Source organism: Sinocyclocheilus rhinocerous, unplaced genomic scaffold (assembly GCF_001515625.1).
Source record: "Sinocyclocheilus rhinocerous isolate Xijiao unplaced genomic scaffold, SAMN03320098_v1.1 scaffold1808, whole genome shotgun sequence".
Taxonomy (NCBI): Eukaryota; Metazoa; Chordata; class Actinopteri; order Cypriniformes; family Cyprinidae; genus Sinocyclocheilus; species Sinocyclocheilus rhinocerous.
Genome location: NW_015661912.1, coordinates 265,027 through 266,059, shown reverse-complemented (window position 1 = coordinate 266,059; position 1,033 = coordinate 265,027). Strand labels below are relative to the sequence as shown.

Below are 1,033 nucleotides of genomic sequence, written 5' to 3'. Positions count from 1 at the left end.
GAATTGTGAGATATAAACTCAGAATTGAGATATAAACTCCGAATTGTGGATATAAACTCAGAATTTACAGATATAAACTCAGAATTGAGATATAAACTCAGAATTATGAGATATAAACTCAGAATTATGATATAAACTCAGAATTATGAGATATAAACTCAGAACTATGAGAAATAAACTCAGAATTGAGAGATGTAAACTCAGAATTATGAGATCTAAACTCTGAATTGTGAGAAATAAACTCAGAGTTGTGAGATATAAACTCAGAATTGAGATATAAACTCAGAATTGTGAGATATAAAGTCAGAATTGTGAAATTGTCAGAACTGTGTAAAAGTCGCAGTTATCTTTATTTTTTATCCTGTGCTGGGGAAAAATCATGTTTCAGAGTCGAGCTGAAGTTTACTTACAGCAGAAGCAGAAGACACAGATCAAGACGCACACAGATCTCCTGCCGCTCATCTTCTCATCTGTGAAGAGCAAGGTGAAACAAGGTGAAGTGATTTAAAAAGAAAAAAGCCTGAAACAACCTCAGCAGCCAAAGACATCTAGGAGCTCATGAATATGAATTCTGTAGATCTGTAACTCTGATAAATCCACACACACACACTGATATAAATCTACACACACCATACGCACAATTGAAATATATATATGTATGTGGCATAACTAGAGTAAAATCACTCACAGTCGGAGTGCAGCACATGCTGTTGGAGTCTCAGTGGTTTTCTCTCTCGTGGTTTCTCAATGTGAAGCTCAGGTTTAGAAGAAGAGCGATAACATCAGAGTGATACGGCAGAAAAACACTTCCTTTGACAGTTTCCTTCCATTTCACTTGTGGCTGAATACAACACAACTCAAGAGCATATTATCTGTCATCTGTGTGTGGAAAAGGCCTGTTCACAAAAACAGGAGTTTGATATAAAACTGTTCTCCTTTTGTTGTTTGAAAATCTGAATTTAGTTGAATGATCCTGTTTGAGCAACACAAAAGAATAAATTCCTGGAGAAAGAGTCAAGATTTTGACATTTTA

The 1,033-nt window shown here is 35.2% G+C and overlaps 1 protein-coding gene across 1 annotated transcript in view; it reads right to left on the bottom strand.

The window, feature by feature from the left end:
* LOC107726873 (interleukin-6 receptor subunit beta) overlaps positions 1-1,033 on the bottom strand; it is a 10,317-nt gene extending 9,284 nt beyond the window's left edge. Inside the window, exons 1-2 of the mRNA XM_016536576.1 lie at positions 689-1,033; positions 411-470 (exon numbers count right to left, since the gene is read on the bottom strand). Of these exons, the coding sequence (XP_016392062.1) occupies positions 411-462 (52 nt within the window). The 5' untranslated portion in view covers positions 463-470; positions 689-1,033. The remainder of the gene's footprint in view (positions 1-410; positions 471-688) is intronic.